The following is a 19,991-nucleotide window of genomic DNA, read 5'->3' on the forward strand; positions in this document are numbered from 1 at the left end:
ATTGATAGATGATCATGTAATGATATTTTATTTAGAAAGTTGTGGTTTCGGGGATCCTTTACCAAGCTGCCTCTGATTCAGTAGCCTGTTAACGACAACCGGAAGTGGGTCGTTAATGTATTCGGTAAGCATGGAGAAAAAACAAGAGGACTTCGGCGACGAACTTGTGACGGCATTTCTTCTACAATTCTTATTAAGCGAAGTAAACCTGGGACAAACCATGCGCTCGGTCACGTGAGGTAATATTTTTTTTGTAATTACCAGCATCCTTCGTTTGGTGATAAATTTGTTTCTCGCGCCGAGCGGGAAGAAATCTAGCCGTGGACTAATCCATCTAGATGACTCAGTGTACTATTTTAAAATTCTAACATTCGCTGTCGCCACTCTTCCTCTCTGGACCCATCCTGCTATCCTGGGATTCGTGTTCTCTGACAGCCTTTATTCTGCCTCTCAATGGTGAAGAGACCGACCACTTTGATTTGGAATGCTATGCTTCGTACAAAAGTAAATAAACAGTATACGTAGGCCTACATACTCAAAATAAGCAGAAACAGAACTTTTTCTTCAACATAAACCAATATCTAACCTGTCTCTTAAAGAGCGCTCACTCTAGAGCTGTGCCAGTGGCATAATGTATTCGAGACAGCCCCAGCAGAGTCCAGAGTTCACCTCACCTCTCATCCACTTTATATGTAACATACTGGGCCTAGGCTAACTTAGTTTGAATCCCTGATCTGGCTGGTTCGGTCCAAAAAGTAGCTTTAGGTCAAAGCATTCATCAGATACCTTATTGCTCTGTAGGTTTAACCATGAATGTGTTGTGTGTATTTACAGGTGTTGTCATGGTGACTGCAGCATCAATCATGACAGACCCTGCAGAACTGACATATTCGGCCGAGCAGATTCAGCGCCTTTTGAGGTGTCCAGTTTGCTTAGACAGGTACCAGGAGCCTCGACTCCTACCATGCCAGCACACCTTCTGTCTGAGGCCCTGTTTAGAGGGGTTGGCAGATGCAGGTACCCGAACCCTTCGTTGTCCTGAGTGTAGAGCTGAGCACAGATTGCCCATGAGGGGTATCTCAGCACTGCCCAAAAACTTGACTGTCATTAGCTTCCTGGAGCTTCCTTCTCCAACCAATGGAGTGAGTTCATCAACACCCAGAGACCCAGGGCGCACCCCGAGGAACGAAGGCACTGTGGAGGCTCATTGCGCTGGCTGCAGTCAACATGGCCCTCTGACACTTTGCCCTCACTGTAATGATCAGATTTGTGATACCTGCTCCCGTTCACATGCCTCACAGCTGCGCCAAGACATTGCCAGACTTGTTGGTCAGATTAGACGAGGACTGCCCAAGCTGTCGAAAATGTTTTCTTTGACTAGCCAGAGATCTGACCAGCTGAAGCAAAACTGTGAGGTTGTGTCAACGGCCATTCAAGATGCAATAGAGGGCTTGATCAGAGAGCTGAAATCTCGCCAAGTAATGCTGAAAAGTGAACTGAACACCTTTCTGCTTGGAGAGCAGCACTCACTCCGACTCATTCAGGAGACCCTGGAGGTGGAGGCTGCCACTGTGGCAAGTTTTTGTGACCTGACTGAGTCGGTGCTGCAGTGTCCTCAGAATGAAGTACCTATTGGAGACTTGGTGCCAATGCAGCAGCAGTGCACCGAGCACCTCCAGACAATCCGTACCCAGAGCAGTGCCGGGGATGGACTCATGGCTGTCAGACAGCCTCGCTTTGTGTGCGACACGCAGGAAGCTTTGAACATTATATCAAATCTTGGTGAGCTCGTCGTCAATACTGGGTCCAACCCGACCTCATTTGGGAGAGGGAGTCTTCCGTCTTCGTCAGTGAGACAGACTGCCTTCAGTGAAACATCTTCAACTCCTTTGCAGACCAGGTCATCGATCTTGTCCATCAGAACAGATTTTTCTCCCCACACAAGACATGTGTCAAGGTACCTGCGCAGGCTACCTGTTGAGGAGAGGAATGGACTGCAGGCTGCTCAAGCTGACCAGGGAGGGGAGCTGAATAGGAGAAACCCCAGGGATCGTAACAATTCTGAGAGAATGGCTGGCTTGATTACTGGGGACCCAAACCCTAGCAGGTCTCGTCGCACTTGGAATGTCAACAACCGCATCAGGCCGTTAGAGATGGTGGCTTCGGAGAGGTCAAATAGCAGGGCGGAGAGCACACCTGAGCAGTCGTCAGAGACGAATTCTGATGCTCCCACCCAGCCCAGTGGAAATATTGATGAACCAAGGAGCAGACAGACAGATATTCCACGTGTTATCCGGCGCCCTATCCCAGCCCCAGTGCGCTTTGATATAGACATTAACGAAAACCTTGAAGACCTTGCAGATGACCTTGAAAACACTATGACATTTCGGTACAGCACAGGTGACAGCAGCTTAGTGTCCACACCCAGGAACAACTACCAGCAAAAAGGCCGATCCATTTTGAGATTCGGTGAGAGAGGAAACGGACAGAACCAATTCACCTGGCCCAGGGGCGTGGCAGTTCACACAGTGACAAATGACATTCTGGTGGCTGACAGCAGCAATCATAGAATACAGGTGTTTGATGATTGTGGACGCTTCGTACGAACCATTGGCTCATATGGTCAGCGGGAGGGCGAGATCGACTGTCTGGCGGGGATCACAGTAAACTCGGCTGGTGACATCATCATCGCTGACCGATACAACCAACGTGTGCAGGTTTTTGACTCAAATGGTCAGTTCAAGTCTACGTTTGGTGCAGAAGGTTCAGAAGATAGTGAATTAAACTACCCTTGGGGTGTGGCATGTGACCAGCAAGGTAACATCTACGTCTGCGACAAGGAGAACCATCGGGTGCAAGTCTTTAGGGCAGATGGAACCTTCCTGCGCAAGTTTGGACAATTGGGAAGCCGACCGGGACAGTTCGAAAACCCCAGTTACATTGCTGTGAACCATAATGGTAAAGTTTATGTGACAGACAGCAATAACCATCGTGTACAGGTGTTCGATGAAAACGGTGCCTACTTGTTCATGTTTGGGGTTCAGGGGACGCAAAGGGGGCAAGTGAAGTACCCCAAAGGGATTGCAATAGATGAACAAGGGTTTGTGCTCGTGGCAGATAGTGGCAACAACAGAGTGCAAGTCTTCAGACAAGATGGCCGATTTTATTGTATGTTTGGATCTTGGGGTAGTGAAAATGGCCAGTTTAAAGGTCTGGAAGGTGTTGCTATTATGCCGAATGGAAATGTGGTTGTGAGTGACAGAGAAAATCACAGGATCCAAGTCTTCTAGCTCATTATAGCGCACAGCTGATGTGAAGTGGTTCCCACAGTATAAACATGTACTGTATTCATTATTTGGAGAGGGCAGACATACATGTTCAAAGATTAGGCATATATGGTGGGTTGCCATTGTACATTCATTGCACCTGCCATATGTGTGTTCATAGTTTAAATGTGGATTATGCTGCTTTGCAGACATGCATACACATTTGTGTGCTATATTGCTCAATTTCTTATTGTGAAAACCTTATATAATATGCAGAGATATGTTAGAGCTTGTATGAAAAAACTTCCTTTTTTGTCTTTTCTCAAAAGGTACATGTACATGTTCTGTTTTTGTTACAACAAATTGCTTTACTTATAAAGTATTGCTTTGCTCATGAAGTATTGATTTACTTATGAAGTATTGGTTAACTCATGAAGTAATATTTCACTTGTGAAATTTGTGTATTACTCACAAGTTATTGCTTTACTTGTTAAGTACAGCTGTACTCACATGAAATACTCATGAAATTTTGTTTTTTACATGAAGAATTGCTTTTCTCATCAAGAATTCCTTTACTCTTGAAGAATTGCTTTTCTCATCAAGAATTGCATTTCCATCAAGAATTGCTTTACTGATGAAGTAGTGAGTCTCTTATGTTGCTTCATATGTGTGCTAGCAAAATTTGTAGACATGATTTCCTATCGAGAAAGTGCTGAATTTAATTTAACTTAATTACATTAATGTGTCTACACATATAATAGACCTCTTGCACATTTCTGGCTTCTGAATTTCAAGATTGTACCTGAAAGTAGCAATTTGTAAGCACAGAAGGTAGCAATTTGTAAACACAGAAGGTAGCAATTTGTAAACACAGAAGGTAGAAATTTGTAAGGGGCCTATTTAGCCTGTGTCGTGCCATAAATTGCTAATTTACCAGCCCCATAAAACTCACTGCCATCATACAAGTGAAAAATTCTTGAGTATGGTGAACAAATATTAAATGGACTCTAATTTGACCAATGTTATTAATTCTGGTAAAGTTAGGGTACTGCTTTATAGCTGTTTTCTTGGACAATGTGTGAAAAAAAAAGTTTTGCTTACTGCTTGTCTTTTCTAAAGTCTAAATTTGTTGCACAATCTTTTTTTGTCTAATATGCAAATATTCTGTAAGAGTGTAACTAAGGTTAACTCTTTGTTAGTGAACAAGTTAATTAATATTTAATGACCAATTTTATGTCTCATTTATGTTAATTTGGATTTGAGGTGGGATGGTTTGGCGAGGGGAGGAGAGGAGGTGTGAGGGGGGCTTTTGATACCTACGTTCATATCTATAATGCTCATTTCGTGATATGGTTTGACGTGGTATAAAACGATTAAACGTCTTCGGATGCACATGAATCGAGAGAAGTTTATCACTGTGTTATATACGTATGATAGACCGTAAGTCTGTTTTCCTGCCGGTCTCAGAGATGTCTTGGGCAAAGTTACTTAAAATAAGCTATACTGAGGAATTATGGAAAATAATGTGTTCTGCATGTCCTTGATCAGCCAGCACTGTCAGTTTCACTAGAATGCATTGTGCCATTCATCCATAAAACAGAAATGTCTGATTGGCTATTGCTCTGACAGTATGCACTAATCAATGTGGAGTGGGAGTATCTAGATGGAGAATAGTGTAAAGAGGGTGTGGCACACTTCTGTCTGTTCATGTACTTGGCTATTGCTCTGACAGTATGCACTAATCAATGTGGAGTGGGAGTGTCTAGATGGAGAAAGTGTAAAGAGGGTGTGGCACACTTCTGTCTGTTCATGTACTTCTGGCGTCATGTTATGTACATCATGTTTATAATTTGTGGTTACATATATTGTGTGGATCCCCCCCCCCATATCCTGGGGGTACTTTTTGTTAAGACTTTTTTTGTCTGTTAGTACAGTTCTATTTATCCTACTTTTCTAGAATGCATTTACATATCTTTATCTTTTGTTGACTGTGATCATATTTGTCTGGGTTATCCAAGATCCATAGTTATGTGTTTTTGTTTTTTGTTTTTTTGGAAAATGTAAATAATTTTTTGGTTGAGACTATGATATCTTGCAGGTGTTGTGGCAAGGAAAGTCATAACATGTCTACTGAGTTTTCTCCCTCCTTTATAATATGCCCATGAGAATGTGATTTAGTAACACTCATCCTTGCAAATTATGTACTTGTATAGATTAGTCCACAGGATTAAGAGATTAAATAACTGTTTAACGCTTACCGTGTTTTTGTGACCAGTTTCACATCGGTGATGGGCTGGGTTCAGAATGCTTCCCCAGACCTTGTCGAACTTTAAATAGAACAGCTATAGTTCAGCTATAGAATTTTCTACACTTCAGTTGTTGTGTAATCCATATTACATAGAAGTGACCTACAGCCCTGCAAAAGTATGAAGTTCCACTGGAATTGCATGTACGTATAAATAGGTGCAGATAAATTGGGATCACCAGTCAGTCTGGTGCTTTCATATGCTAATTGTCTGTCCAACCACACGGTGCCCGGTTGTTCAACTTTCACGAATCTGGCCTAACATTTGAGTAATGCAAGGCTTAATTTGCTGACCTAATTATTAAATTAAAAGATGATTAACAGCTGAAGCTCAACTGTCACATCAACAACAGTGTTTCTGCAATAGGGTTGTGGTGAAGCCAGTATTAATTAAGGCTTGTAATTAATACTGCATGGGGCTGTGTTTACTGACCTTATAATGCTCTGGAATGAACTGATGGATGGATAGGCCTGCTGTTCGGGTCATTTAGTTTGTGGGTTTGCTGTCCAATTGCTATGGAAACCAAGTAAGCCTTAGTTCTTAATAAATTCGCATATTTATGGACAAACCAAACACACTCCCCATTTAGTATTTCCAGGAGTCAAAATATTTGGTTAGTCACTTGTTTTATAAGTGCTCCAAATAAAAATGACGAACTCATATTGAACTGTAAAGATGACTTTGTATCATGATGTCATATGTAAATAATTTTATTTATTAGTGATATTTCATCCATTTCATTCCGTTTTACTGTGGTACAAATGGAATATAATATATTTGACTCCTGTTTTGGTCGTATGATTAGATGACGTCATTCTGAAGAGCTATAAGTATCAAACATTTCTGACCCCTGATTTCAGTCGAATGTGTGTTATTCTGGGCACATTATTGTGGCTTTCTAACTTCTCCAGTCGAGGGGTATCCTGTATTTATATAACCCCTGAGGCATATAACATGCACTTTGAGGACTCCTTCGTTGGCATATGAATGAAACATTGTTCAGCACGACATTAAATCCAGTGCACTCACTCAAATTGTGCACGTATACATGTTACCTAGTGTCATACTAGATCCCTATTTAAAATGAGATCTTCCAACTCAAATTTGTGTTGGATATAAAACAAAAAATTGCACAATCTACAGTATAAGGTTGATTTTGGAAAATGTGGGCTTGATATGGGATGCTATAATTTCTCATTTTACTGGCTGGAATTGCTTAGAATGTGTTTCAGACAATTTGAGGTCATAAACCGACCCTGGGCTATCATCTCTGAAAACATCAAGCTGTGCCTGTAAACCGAAGTTTCTAATTTGTTCTTTTCATGTGCGATACTTAATTATGGTGAGGTTAATTATTCCCATGAAATTTATGGATTCGATGGCAACACAATAATGCAAATGTGCACAAACCTGATCTGTTGCCGTATCAGGTGATACTGGTATTCAAATTTTGCCTGCAGGTTGAGCCAGTTATATGGTTTGCTTGTCCATTTTTCATATCTTGCTCTCATTAATAACATCTCCACATACATTAGGCTAATGCTGCATGTTATATTGGGATATTAAGAGTGTCGAGCTTAATCACTTGTTAATTAATTGTCTTTTTACGTATTTACCTGGTACGTTGGTGAATGAATTGCCTCCCTTTCATTGTTGTACATGCCTACTATTATGTATTGACTTATTAGGCCTGTTACATGCAATAAAAGCTACCAAACTTCTTTCTAAAATTTCGGACAGATGTTAGTAGTGTTGAAAGCAGAATAGTACATTTCTTTACCAGCCTTTTGGAAAAGTAAAGATATGAGTATGTTGTTCATTAGATGGTACCGTATAACCATGTGAGACAAAAGAAATTCAGCGTTCCTGCTAGAATTACATACATATTGGCTGAAATGAGCAGACCAGGTCTCCCAAATTTTAGAAGAAATAAGGTACACGTTCTGATGTAATGTATTTTCTCATGGAATAGAGATAGAGAAAAGTAACTTAAAATACATTGTCTCTGTGGGAATTGAGATACATGTAGGCCTACGCAATGATCACTGAAAAATGTCTGATTTAATGTCTGACAACAAAACGGCTTGTTATTTTTTTGTTTTTTTGCTCACGTCTGATTTTTGAAAGCTGTATGCTTACATTTGTTTATGGGTGTTAAGACCAGTGTGAATGTTACGAATATATAAATTATTGTTTTCATTTTTTGGAAATACAACACCTTGAATCATTGACTGTATACCTGTGTACTTCATTCATTTCTTAACTTATGTGCATATTCTTGTGTTAAATTAACAGGCGGTACAGAAAGTAAACATGAAAGCATGGTGATTATAAGGTAAATCAGAGTCCCGGGCTGTACTGTGATTCAATTATGAAGGTTGAAGTTGTTCTTGCAGACGGCAATGGACATATAATAGTTTACTTGAGGATTTCAATAACACAACTCAGTTGCATTTCAAATCCAGAATTAGGTCACGTGACACTTCAAAATGGCTGTCGACGGCGAAGCACTTGGTACCGCCAAAGTTCTAGGAGTCAATGTGACCACCATTTAGCGAGTTTCATAGGTGAGGACAGTAAATTAAGAGGATATTATTAGAGATTCCACGATATAATTACATATAGATGAGTCGAGGGAGTGAGTTAGATGGCCATAAGTGAGATGAAGTTTGAAGTTCGCGCGAAAATAGCACTTAAAGTGCATCTTGATGGACTATAGTCTCTCTAAACCAGACCGTCAAAACCTACCGGTTGAGTTGGGTAGACTTACGGCTACGGCCCTCTGCATAAGAAGAGTAGATGGACTATAGTAGCATTAAGTTCTTTTTTCAATTTTTGTTTTGTTTAAATTTCAGCTCTTTTAAATTTTTCTGATTCAGCACATTATTTGTGCACAATAATAAATACAGCATGGTAGAGAATTAGAAGTACTTAAAGTTTCTTATGTTCTACGAAGAGGTTCTCACTGCATCTCTGGCCTTCCCAATTGATCGAGATCAACAAGGTCTGGAATATTGTCGCTTTCTTCTTTTTATTTGTTTATTTATTCTTAAACAAACGTGTTTAGTGCTTAAAGGTACAAACAATACATTCAAAACTATTTTGGTCAATGGTAATTGGCAGAGTAACCTATAAGGTGGATGGGGCTTACGGAAACCAGTTTGCACAACCACGTGGGCGACTGTGGACGCTTCCATTTTGTTTCAGTCACATGACCTACAAGGGATGACGGTAATACTCATTAGTGCCACCCCAATTGCCCATACATTGACGTGGCATGTGCAACGACGTTTCATCCACGTCCGCCATTTTAAGTAGGTTACAGGTTCTGATAGGTATAAAAGATCTGGTCATCAAAGGGGATTCAAAGCGATAGATAGTTTGGATTCAAGTAAGAGGATATTCTTACTTACAGGTAATTTGAAAGAACAAATTGCTGAGTTCTTATAGGGTTTACTTTCGATACAGGAATGTTGTGAAAACCGGCACCCGATATTTTTTACTGTGAGGTTTGTTGATGACCTGGGCGAAGTGGTTTTGATTTATGTCCAATTTTGCGTTGTAATTTCCGCAGAATTTATAGGTATGTGGTCCTTTGGAGTGGAAGGTTAAATTCCACTTTTAGCGATGTATTAATTTAAAGTTGGGCTTTGATAAACAAGCCAGATTTCGATGATTGTCAATTATGTGATTTGACACTCAAGCGACTGTAGTTAACACCGGTACCGGTAAGTTTAGGTTGTATTAATTTGTACAGTTTGGGATTCTTGCATTTATGACTTTGAACCTTTAAGCATTTGTATGAATCAAGTTACCAACTATTGGTAGTATTTCTGTCTTCTATAGCTAGGTAAAAGTTTATTGGGTTGTCATACAACAAGTCTTGACATGCCATGCAAGCCAAACATAATTTGTAAACAGTATCCATCATACATGTAATTAAATATTAAAGTTTTGCTTAATTTATGAACTTTATAATTTAGTTAGCAACAACTGCTTCATTGATTGTAAAACGTGCTAGTACAATCGTTGCTAATGGAACCTGGTTTTAATGAATGTATGACCCACGCACATTGTCAATTAAGTCGCATCAAGCCAAAACACTAAAGCCCAGCGCATGCAGACAACATTTGTTTTTGAAAGTAGGACTTCATGATCTATTCAACAAAATATCTTCAATATTTGTCCTGTGTGCAGGGTAACTACAACAAAGAACCATGTTGCACCATCTGAGTCTCTGACAAGTCTTGCCCATGTGCGGGTAACATGTTCCAAATCATTTGAGACCAGGGTCTGAAAATCCAGTCTTAGACAAGCAATTTTGTTCGTGTGTGCTGGTCTTAAAAATGTGCTAGTCGCAACTACTCTGATAATTGCTGAACTAATGTGTGTACTATCGTCTCAAACGTCAACCTGTTCAGGGCTGAAAGTTGTTCCCTGTGGCATACCTTTCTATATGCTCCGTCTTTGCTGCAAAAACACTATGGAAACCCACTGTCTGTGTTTTTCCCCACATTGCTGTGAGGAATTAAACATCTCCTTCCTACCTGTTGTTTCTAGTTTCGGCCACCGAAACGTGTTTGCTATTTTCACCCACAACTTTGCAGTGTCTCGCAAGAAACAAAATCTCTCCAGCTCAACTGAACTGAACTGACAACTCTCCACAATGTGACTTTTTGATAGAGCTTCCTTGTTCATGCAAAGTGCTCGATCATACTGCGAATACTAAAAGTGGAGGGAACATCATATCAGTTCACAGCCTAGGTGTACATTGGGGTTGATTTAATCCAGCACATTTTCAGTATATCAGTAATGTATCATAGTAACACTTTCTACTTGAAACTTTCATGTTCATGAATCTTTTGCTTTATATTAATATGTAATTTCATTGATACAATATGATGTAATAAACATACTTTTGCTAGCTTAGGTTGTATATCTGGAGTGAAAATGAGCAGTCCAGAAAAGGATTAACCAAGTTCTTAAAATGTTTGGGACAGATAGCAGTAGTGTTGAAAGTGGAATATTTTCTTACCAGCCTTTTGGAAATGTAAATAAATGAGTTTGTTGTTCATTTGATGGTCTAACCATGTAATAAAAAAAAAACTCAAAATTCCCGCTACACTTTCATATATGTTGGCTAAAATGAACAGATCAGGTGTCCCGAAAATTAGAAGAAATAAGGTACCACGAGATCCAGAGCCATATCAAGAAACATTTCGGTTCCGGAAAACATTTAGGCCCCTAAACTAATAAAGCAAAGCTAGTTTAAGTAGTATATCTGGAGTGAAAATGTCAAGTGAATGATTACCACATGATTCAGAACCATGTCTAGAAATGTTTGGGGTTCCTAAACTAATAAAGCAAAGTTAACAAAAATATGGTTATACAGAGTTTTCAGTTGCAGTGTATATTGTGGCTTTTGCGCGTCATGATGCTGTAAGCAGAAGGTGGATAGTGAACTACCTCATTATGTCTATCTACTTTATTTTGACAGCATAGTAGTCAATATCTCCACATTTTAATCATGTTTCATTTTGCTTTTCAATTTTAATCTACATAGGACTTAACAACTAGTGAATGTCTAAATGCTGTTCCACTTTGTCTCTTTCTTTTTTACTCTTACAATTTTGGTAAATTTCCTGGTTATGATTGTTCTTTTCAGCTCTCGGCTGCAGACCCATACTGAGAGTGATTTCCTGAAGAGCAGGCACCATGGGGGCCTTTCAGAGTTTGTTCAAAAACCTTTTTGGGAAGAAAGAAATGAGAATATTAATGGTGGGTCTTGATGCTGCTGGAAAAACCACAATTCTGTATAAGCTCAAACTAGGTGAAATTGTCACGACCATCCCAACAATAGGTGAGTAGCATTTGATTTCTAGTAACAAATACATAGAGGCCAAGATCTGTTGACTAAGTAGTGTTGCAACTTATGGTTTTTGAGTCCACTTTACTGGCACATTGGTTGTAGCTATATTTGGGAAGGTTTATGCAACACAATCACACTGTTCGTGGGGCTTGGCATTTGCGTGTGGTCGGCAATCGTGTGGCTGTTACCACAGTCTAACGTCCATTGGAAGACTATGTCACCAGTATAATTTGCTTATATCTTCATTATATGTGAGGAAGCTTCTCAATAAGTGACTAAAAGGTCAATGGTTAACTCTTGGCATCCTAGTTTCTTCCACCCATAAAACTGGCTGTCCTTGCACAAGTGAAAAACTATTTGGCAACAATGAAATGAATAAGTAATTAACTGTCTAGTAAGTATATGTTTCCAGGCAAGTTGGTTTTGTGAGGATGCTCATACTGGTTTCCTCTTGAATTGTGCATGATGTACATGGATGTGTGTGGACTACCCTCTGGCTCTTCCAGGTTTCCTCCAGAAGTAGTGCTGGCTACTGTTATATAAGTGAAATATTCTTCTATGATGAAAAACACCAATTAAAATACATACATATTTAAATATTGCAACAAAATATTTGAGCTCAACAAAGAATTTTCAACAGTACAGTATTAAGTAGTAAGGATTTTGGGGTCTTTTATGCAGATTTTAATGTGTCTCGTGTTACTTTCAGGTTTTAATGTAGAAACTGTAGAATACAAAAATATAAGTTTTACGGTATGGGATGTTGGTGGACAGGATAAGATTCGACCACTGTGGCGTCATTATTTCCAGAACACACAAGGTGAGTGACTTAAGTATGTAACTACAGTGGGACACCACACTTGTGTATAGTGGACATTCAAAAGCATGTAAATGTGTTCAGCTCAATCCAGATAAAAGTTTTGAGTCCTGTTTTGATTTCTGGTCTCTCTTCTGCTCCTTTTTTTTAAAACTGGACCATCATTCTACTTCTGGTTGTGTTTCTTTCAGACTAGTCAATATATCGTGCTTATTTCACTGTTCAATAATCTTGTGGCAACTTGGTCTCTGAAACTGAAAGTTAGTATTTCGCCTGAAATTTAGCTTTTTCATCTGATGCATTTAGCTTGATTCAGCCACTTGACAAATCTAACCAGGGTGAAATAGAGTATTTATATTCTTGATCGGCAATTTAATTCATTCGCTCAGGGGAGTGGCTTAAGCCCCACCATAGCCATACCCCTTGGTCCTCGTGAGCGGCTCAAGCTGCACATATGACGGCACCTCATTTCCCCGTCTCTGATTGTTCTATTTTTGCATGGAAATTGGGATTTTTAGGGAGCTAAACCAATCAAATACTGCCTTATTAGACCCTATGGAAGCCACACAAGCAGTGTTCATAGATTTTCATTGGTTACAAGCGATAAAAAGGCGCGGAAAAATGTTGAAAAGATTTGACGACTTTCTTTGAGGCATTTGCCGATATGGCAAACTCAAGTGCAGACGACGATTATGAGCGCTTTATGAATAGACATTTGAGAGGATTTCGATTTGGATATTCGGTTTCAGATGTTAGCAGTGACATAGAAGAGTCTTCCGACAAAGGGGTATTAACTTTAGGTCAATTATGCTTCAGAATTAATGAGAGACGAGAACCTGCCCAGTAACAACAACAACGCAAACTATGGAAAAACAATTTTACTCAAATCTACAGATACATTGTTCTAATAAAGTGATTAATTTTACGTTTACACGCTTCACAGAACAAAAATATAAACTGCCACAGAATATCTGATGGTGGAATTATCCCAAAATCGTAAAACAAAAACTTCGAATTTTTTAGGGCAAAATTGTATTTCTGCTGTGGCCTGCTGGGGACCAAGCGGTGATCAGGGCTGCAGTAACCAGGGCTGTATGACGTTGTGGTAGCAAATGAGTTAATTCATTGATAAATGTTAAGGTGTCAAATGAAACCCAGAATAATAATAAACAGGGCTATCACTAATTCCTGGTAGGTAAAACTTGCATATTATGTATTGTGGTCCATTTGATTCGACTCGCATTGTTCTGGTATACACTGCTGGGCATAATGTCAGTTCAAAGAGAGAGAAGTCAGTAAATCCATTAGCTCTGTAGGGCTGTGATTACATCCCTTGCTGGCTTCAGAATACCACTGCTGGGCACCAAATAATTTGTCTGTTCGTAGTCAGTCACCTCGGCTATCAATGCCAGATGGGTGTTACCACGTGTTGGAATTTGTCCAGCATCTACTGTGACTATGGACAGACAAATTATTTGGTGCCCAGCAGTAGTATACAGAACCCAGCAGGGGAAATACAGAGGTGTTCAAGGTAAGCGTATGGAACATGACACGGCTGTGATAGTATACGTAATCACAGCTCTACGGAGCTCTGTAAATAAATCCATGTACATGTATAATGCTCTTCATGTTCGTGCCCTTGTAACAGTTTTGTTAATGTCCACTTTTACTTTGAAAATTAACTGCCAAATTATCAGATTCTGTCTGCAGTCAACACATAACATCCAAGGAGGGGGCTGTTGTGAATTCAGTAGATTTGACGTGTCAGTCACTGTGATAAGGAATTTAAGTGCGTTTTACTTCAGGCTTCAGTCTGGTAGAATTCTTACACATCATATAAACATAGTAACATCTGACAAGTATGCTACAAATTCAGCCGTTGGATGCATGTTAATTGCCCCAATGAGCTTATCAAGTGTAACTGCATTAAGGTCCTTTCACCCTGCTCTAGTGAGCCGCCAATTCCCCGCATCTCAATCCCATGGAATGTTTGTGGGACCAGTTGCAACAAGGGGTGTATCACCGTGTTACAATGGTGTTCAATCTTGTCTAATGATGTTAGACATCTGCTTCAGGTTTATACCAGATTTTAACATTATTTGGTCGCATCAGTAGTCAGTGCACTGTTTAAAATCTCACGTATGTTCCACACTTAATTTTATACCAGTAGTTTCTCATTTGTCTTGTACATTGTAAATTGGCATTGGGTTTTATGTAGCAGGCCCTGATTTTTTGTAGTGGGAAGTAAGTAGTAGAACAATATAGATTGAATTCAAGAAAAGTTTTGTAGCATTTTATAGATGTGTACGATACAGGAAAGCTGCAATAGACACCCACTTTTCTTGACTGGGTTATCTCCCCTGAGCTGTCCAGTTTTTTTTTTTTTAACAATAGCAATCTGGTATGCCTTCAAACAGTTTGTGTGTATTAAATTTCAGGAACTGCAAAGTTTCATGCTTCTTAAGTGTGAAAAACAAGACGTGAAGAAATATGGCATACAAATAAACAATATTGCAGTGCTGATATTTTAGAATTGTAGTTAAATCCTCCAGTAGCACTGTGTTAGAAAAGTTTATGTCTCTGTCCACTGCATTGACAATCTGCAAGGACATGGTTTTGGCTCACTTTACCCAAGTTGGCATTAGATATGTAATATTTCTGCCTCTGCACGGCTTGTTAATTGTAGCTTTCCTTGTTATGTTATGGTCCAGATGAACTTCATGTCTTAGTTTGTTGTGAAGTAATGTGTTTCTGCCGCTCAACTTGGCCTCGGTGCAAACTTCTTGTACATTGTCTTAATGAAACAGCTAAAAGGATACAGCAATGTTTTGTTGCCATGGCTTTCACTTCTGTAAGGTATTGTTTTTTTGTGTGCAGGTCTTATATTTGTGGTAGACAGCAATGACAGAGAGAGAATACAGGAAGCAAGAGAGGAGTTAATGCGAATGCTTGCTGAGGACGAACTCAGGGAGGCAGTGTTACTGGTCTTCGCTAACAAACAGGTTTGTACACCTTATAGCTGTTCTCCTAACAGTGAGGATTGCATTCAGTCCCACCTTGGACAACGAATTTATAGATTTCCTCTATTTTTGTCCATCGGGACCTAGTTGATGATAGGTTGACCGCGTTCGTTACATCACTGGTCTTCCACCAGTATTGCTTACAAGGCTGTATGTCACTCGTAGGAAAGGTCGTTCGTGACTTGCCTAAGATTGTTGATTTACCTTGGGTACTCCAGTTTTTACCTTCCCATAAAACTGGACATATAGCATAAGTGAAAAATTCTTGAGTATTCTTCAAACAAGAGTCAGAAAATCGATTGTCATAGGTTTGCTTTTGTTTCTTAACTGAAATTATTCGGGATTAAAGCGGTATTAATACATTAATATGTGATAGCTTTGATACACACATTACTTTACTGACCCTTGTCTTGTGAGGTCCCACGTTCAAAGCAGGATCTAGATGATTTTGGCTTGTGCCTTATTGTTCTACCATGATGTTTTCATCGTATACAGTAGAGAACAGTAGTTCTCACCCAAACACTTCTGCTGTATTTTTTTTCCTACAGTGTAAAACTCCCCATTATGTTTATATAAATTTGGTCTCTCACTTAGTTTTTATAACTCCTCCAAATTTTGTCTTCAAATTCAGCTCAAAACGAACTATATGACCCTGAGTGGCTGTTAGTTTCTGTGCAATAGCTGCTTTAAATAGGGATCAGCTGTGTGAATATTTGGTGTGTATATTCACTTTGTGTATTAGACCATACATCAAACCAACTGGACCCATGCACAAGTGTTACATCCCATGTTCAGCATGTAATATAAATTCTTTGATTGTTTTTTTGTTTTTTTTTTAGGATCTACCCAATGCTATGAATGCAGCGGAGATAACAGATAAACTAGGGCTGCATACACTACGTAACAGACAGTGGTACATTCAGGCGACTTGTGCTACCAGCGGCGACGGACTCTATGAGGGCTTAGATTGGCTATCAAACACACTGAAGAACGCAAAATGAACACAGACTGGGCAACATAGGAGAAATTAACACATAGCTTTGTGGGGGGTTTCATTCTTTTCAGGGAGCAAAGATTTGGGGTCCAGTCGAATGGGCTCCTCCAGGTACTGTTCATTCTGCAATGAGCTGACCGTTAAAAAAAAAAAAACTTGATAATAGCAAATTTTGTATGTATGTCTGTCTAAATCTTAAATAATAGAGGAAGAACCAGTTTTGTGACTGTTTATTATTTGATATGTCCTGAATATTCCTTTGTTCTATATACCACATGTTTTTGTGGGCCATGGTTATCTTTGTAATTTTATTGTCATGGTTTTTCCGCTTGTCAACTGTCGGCCGGCTGCATATAATTTATACATGTTAACATATGTGGGCAAGAGAGTGCCTTTAGCACACGGCACAACTTCAACAGTTATGGCTAGTTTATTGTGTGTATTATTGAGCAATTTCTGAACGAATGACCATTGAAACTTGTACAAATAAACTCACCTTACCATCCAGTGTGCATGTGTTGGCTTGTCACAGACTTTCCAAATCCTCTCTGTGAATAGTGGTGTAGCATTGAACACACGACTCACTTTCGAATGTAGCACGATTTAGGCTTCCCTTATTAGGACCTAACCGGTATTCCTTGTTCTCGTTGACTGACGCTTTTGTTATTAAATGGCATTACAGTGATTCTCATGAAGTACCATTAATTAATGCTATTAACTTCACCCATGTTAGAATTTAGTTGCACAGGTGTTTTCGAGTGGTGTGTTGGATCCTTCAGTGTCCAGGAGAAGTGAAGTGAACTACGGCTGAAATGAGCGGCATATAATCACGCCACAGTATTCACGTTCAATTTTGATGGTGTCATTGTTTAACCTTGTGAATAAATCGATGCACGCTTGCAGGATTCTCCTTTGGGGCAAGGGTGAGTGGGGTGTTAGTACATTGACCTGTACTATCAACAACGCAAACTCTCTCATTTCTGTTGAACGCCTTGACAGCTTTTTAACTTTGCACAGTGGACATTCTTTCACACATGTCCCCCAGCTTCACAAAAAATTAATATATGCTACCTGTAGAACTTTCATTATATGCACCATCGTCTAGCAATTCGTGATGCCTGTTGCGACGATGTAATACTGACTGTTCAAGACAAACGCCGTCTGAAGACAAATCTAAAATCAGTGACCAGTATCACTGTTCAGTAGCTTGGGGCGGTTTTGATAGGTTCCGCTGGTTACCTGGAGGAGTAAGGATGACTTCAAGAGTAGCAGTGTCGGACGAAAAATTCGTTATCAGCATATATGTTCTTGCTGAAATGACTTTCAAAAGAAAATTACAATTTGTTTCTGTTTTGTCGCCTAGATACTAGGCTCTAATGACTGGTATGGCAATCAAGACAATTGATCGTTCAGACTCCCCCCCCCCCCCCAAATCCCCACCTTTCAGCGTGTTTGGTTAAATTCACTTGTGTAGTTTTTCTTGTCTAAATCATTCCGGAGTGACAGTTGAATCTGTACTCTCAACCTACTTGTTGCATGTAAAACGCATGCAAGGGCGGAATGACCAACGCCCAATATTGTATGATAAATACGAACAAGTATAGCTGCACTGCAATGGTTAGTGTTTCTATAGCAGACCGAGGAGTTACGGACTGTAAAGGCCACGGTTAGTGGCTTTTTAGTAGAATGACCTGTAAGTTATTGCATAGCACATTAAAGTAAATTGTTACCATTGTGAATATATTTTCATTTTGACACCGTTTCGTCTGTACAAAGTGCAAAGAAAATAGGGGTGGTAAAGTAGATAATTGTATGTACATCTATTCCCAAAAGTAATGACATTTATACGATAAGAACTGGCTAATATTAATAAAGTACTCCAGTGTATACTGAACGATTGGTCGATTTGCTTTTATTTTTAGTATCCTTATGGCTAGCCACTGAACTCGTTGCTTAAACATTTGGTGAGGAGAGAACTTCTTCGTCATACAGATTTATGTGAAATTTCTCACTACAGGGCATTTAACACCAGTCAAGTGAAATACAAGCATATTTACGTTCAGTATAGGCTATACTGTTTGTGTAGCCATGAATAACCTCGCACCAAGAGCTGATGTAGCCAAATGATAAAGAGGGTGGTCCGGGGCCCCCTATAGGATCCACATGCTGTAGTAGCCGGTGACGCGTTTTAGCTGAATTTTGGCGGCCAGATATCTGCTTGGTGTGAAATTGACATCCAAGTTTTTATAAGAACATGCAAATTTGCATATGGGCAAGCATGATGGCTTATGACCTTCATATATATTTATATATGTGCACTTCTATGTCTATCATAGTCTAAAGGCTGCTAATCTTGAGTGTGTCAGTCGTAGATTGGAAGTTTATCAACATCCTGTGGATGGTCCTGGGTTTCCTCGCACCTGAATGCCGGCCGCCGTCGTACAAAGGAAATATTCTTGAATATTGCAGAAAACAGATCAAATCAAATTCTATGCAGAATTTGTCTGTTTTGACCTATGACAATGCTGCTTTCACATTTAAACCACATTCAGGAACGAAATTTTGAGAAATCCTTTGTAGCGGCTTCAGCTACTGCTGACAAGGAGTTTTTGTACACAACTGGCATACGCTTAATTGTCTTTGGCTTTTCAACCAGTCAGAAAGAATCTGACTGCGGATATCAAGCGCTGACATCAGACGATCGAAATTTTCATGGGAATGCTCGTCCTTAACTTTTTTTCATCTTGAGATCAGGTGATGTTCGAATGCAGTTGTCGACAGCCCACACCCATAATGAGACTATCTTGTCATGTAACAGTATTATCGCTATTAGGGGGTATAGTTTCTTCATATAGCACAGATTCTGTAGTGTTGAAAACTTGGTGAGTCCAGCAATTTACATGCCTACCGTCTTGCAGAGATGGCAATTGGGACTCGTACGTTTTTCTGTTTGACTTCGGAGGCCTATATCCTTACATTCATTTGTTCATTAGTCAGCTCAGTTTGCATCACTATCATAATTTCAATAATCAATAGAGTTGATGCCCGGAGATTCGCACAGATGGTCAGTGTGACAATTTCGCTATTTGTTTACCAACCTGCTGCTTAACTTGCGTGACAGCGATATTTCTGGGTCGTTTGAAGTTCGCGGAGTGCTGTGGAGTTGAACTAAACACGTGGGGCTGAAAACTGCTGGCGTCTTTTTTTTTTTTTTTTAGTACCATCATGACTTTTTTTAATTCCAGTTTTCAAAGAATGGATAGTAAAGGACAGATCCCACTGTCAATAACCAAAATCTGGAGAAATATAACAAGCGGGGCACTGTTTCTTAAAATGTAGTTGTTACAATCTTTTCCATTTCATTTGATTTCCACACGGCTATAGCCCGGGTCATCCCGTTCAAAGTATAAACAACATTTGAACGTGCTTTTAACAGGCGTAGTTGCGTTGACCAATTTTTCACCGTTAGTTGCATCTCTTCAGAATTTGTCTCTTCCCACTTTACGGATTCAATTTATAAGCGTAGTTAGGAGAGGATTAGCCCTGTAGACGTGACTTCGGCATGCAGTTCGTCCCTGAGGCGACCCATGACAGCTCGGAACAAAATGGAGCCCTTTTCCGCTCAAACGAATACCAATCCTGTACTGGCGGCCATCTTTTCGCTTTGCTGATTATGAAGCGGTTTGGCTGAATGACTTGAAAATTCTTCCACTGCGTAT

The 19,991-nt window shown here is 39.7% G+C and overlaps 2 protein-coding genes across 3 annotated transcripts; both read left to right on the plus strand.

The window, feature by feature from the left end:
* Positions 1–134: 134 nt before the first annotated feature.
* Positions 135–3,538, plus strand: LOC135477674 (RING finger protein nhl-1-like). The gene is made up of 2 exons (XM_064757858.1): positions 135–239; positions 835–3,538. Exon 2 carries the CDS (start codon positions 843–845, stop codon positions 3,288–3,290), a length of 2,448 nt encoding a protein of 815 aa, XP_064613928.1. The 5' UTR covers positions 135–239; positions 835–842; the 3' UTR covers positions 3,291–3,538.
* Positions 3,539–8,850: 5,312 nt separating this feature from the next.
* On the plus strand, positions 8,851–18,169 carry LOC135477421 (ADP-ribosylation factor 1). 2 transcript variants are annotated; one of them, XM_064757515.1, is made up of 5 exons: positions 8,851–8,987; positions 11,238–11,432; positions 12,151–12,261; positions 15,136–15,260; positions 16,118–18,169. In XM_064757515.1, exons 2-5 carry the CDS (start codon positions 11,288–11,290, stop codon positions 16,277–16,279), a joined length of 543 nt encoding a protein of 180 aa, XP_064613585.1. In that variant the 5' UTR covers positions 8,851–8,987; positions 11,238–11,287; the 3' UTR covers positions 16,280–18,169. The 2 variants fall into 2 exon arrangements, with proteins under 2 accessions (XP_064613585.1, XP_064613586.1); XM_064757516.1 differs by having other exon boundaries at positions 8,858–8,963.
* Positions 18,170–19,991: the final 1,822 nt, after the last annotated feature.

This window comes from Liolophura sinensis, chromosome 11 (assembly GCF_032854445.1).
Source record: "Liolophura sinensis isolate JHLJ2023 chromosome 11, CUHK_Ljap_v2, whole genome shotgun sequence".
Taxonomy (NCBI): domain Eukaryota; kingdom Metazoa; phylum Mollusca; class Polyplacophora; order Chitonida; family Chitonidae; genus Liolophura; species Liolophura sinensis.